Genomic DNA, 801 nt, shown 5'->3' with positions numbered 1-801 from the left:
GGCTGAAGCCAAGAGGCTCGGTTGGTGTCTTCTGTAGGCAGCTGCCTTCCCACACAGTGAAGCTCCAGTGCTGGTATCAGTTCTGGTTCTGCTCCCTGTGGTTCTGCCTGCTCCGGGCTGAGCGCTCTGGGAAGGGGAAGCATCTGTAAATTCAAGAATGAGGACATTTTCAAGAAGCAGCCCTGTGGTTTTTTAAGCCTTCCAAGAGTTGGGAGCTGAGCAGTGCGCGGTGCTTAGATCCTGACGTGACCTGGGCAGCTGCTCTGACTGAGAGTGCCCTCCCCTGGCAACACCTCTGCTCTCTCGACATCCCCGATGGGCTCTTTTGTCCAGGTTGGAAAGGGGTGGTGGTTCGGTTTTGGCTGAAGTGCATTCTTCATGGATGTGACCGCAAGAGGCAGATGTAGGCCTGTACACCTTTGGCACCGTCCTAAGGGGCTTCTGCTGGGCCAATGCCATGGCCATGTCTACATGGCCCAGCATGGGCAGGGGCTGGCCTCTGCTGCTTTTCCCCCCTGAGAGGGAGAGCTCTGCCCCTGTCCTGGTTTCACAATGTGAGGTGGCTGCTTCTCCCTCGCTGCAGGGCAACAAGCCGTGGATCTCCCTGCCCCGTGGAAAGGGCATCCGCCTGACCATTGCTGAAGAGAGAGACAAGAGACTGGCAGCCAAGCAGAGCAGCGGGTGAACTCCAGACGGGCCAGCAGTGGTCCTTTCTCTGTATTAATTAAACTGTTTACCAAATGGCTGTGTGACTGGCTGGGGAGCATCCCAGGGGGGGGGGGGGCCCAGCCATGCCCGTGC

General features: G+C 58.1%; 1 protein-coding gene across 1 annotated transcript in view; it reads left to right on the top strand.

The window, feature by feature from the left end:
* The window catches only part of LOC104080664 (40S ribosomal protein S4), a 4,321-nt gene extending 3,580 nt beyond the window's left edge, over positions 1-741 (top strand). The window contains exons 5-6 of the mRNA XM_009583141.1: positions 334-367; positions 584-741. Of these exons, the coding sequence (XP_009581436.1) occupies positions 334-367; positions 584-685 (136 nt within the window). The 3' untranslated portion in view covers positions 686-741. The remainder of the gene's footprint in view (positions 1-333; positions 368-583) is intronic.
* The last annotated feature ends 60 nt before the right edge of the window (positions 742-801 follow it).

Source organism: Fulmarus glacialis, unplaced genomic scaffold (genome assembly GCF_000690835.1).
Source record: "Fulmarus glacialis isolate BGI_N327 unplaced genomic scaffold, ASM69083v1 scaffold5238, whole genome shotgun sequence".
Taxonomy (NCBI): Eukaryota; Metazoa; Chordata; class Aves; order Procellariiformes; family Procellariidae; genus Fulmarus; species Fulmarus glacialis.
Note: the sequence above shows the minus strand (reverse complement) of the source record. Positions and strands in the feature narration are given on the sequence as shown.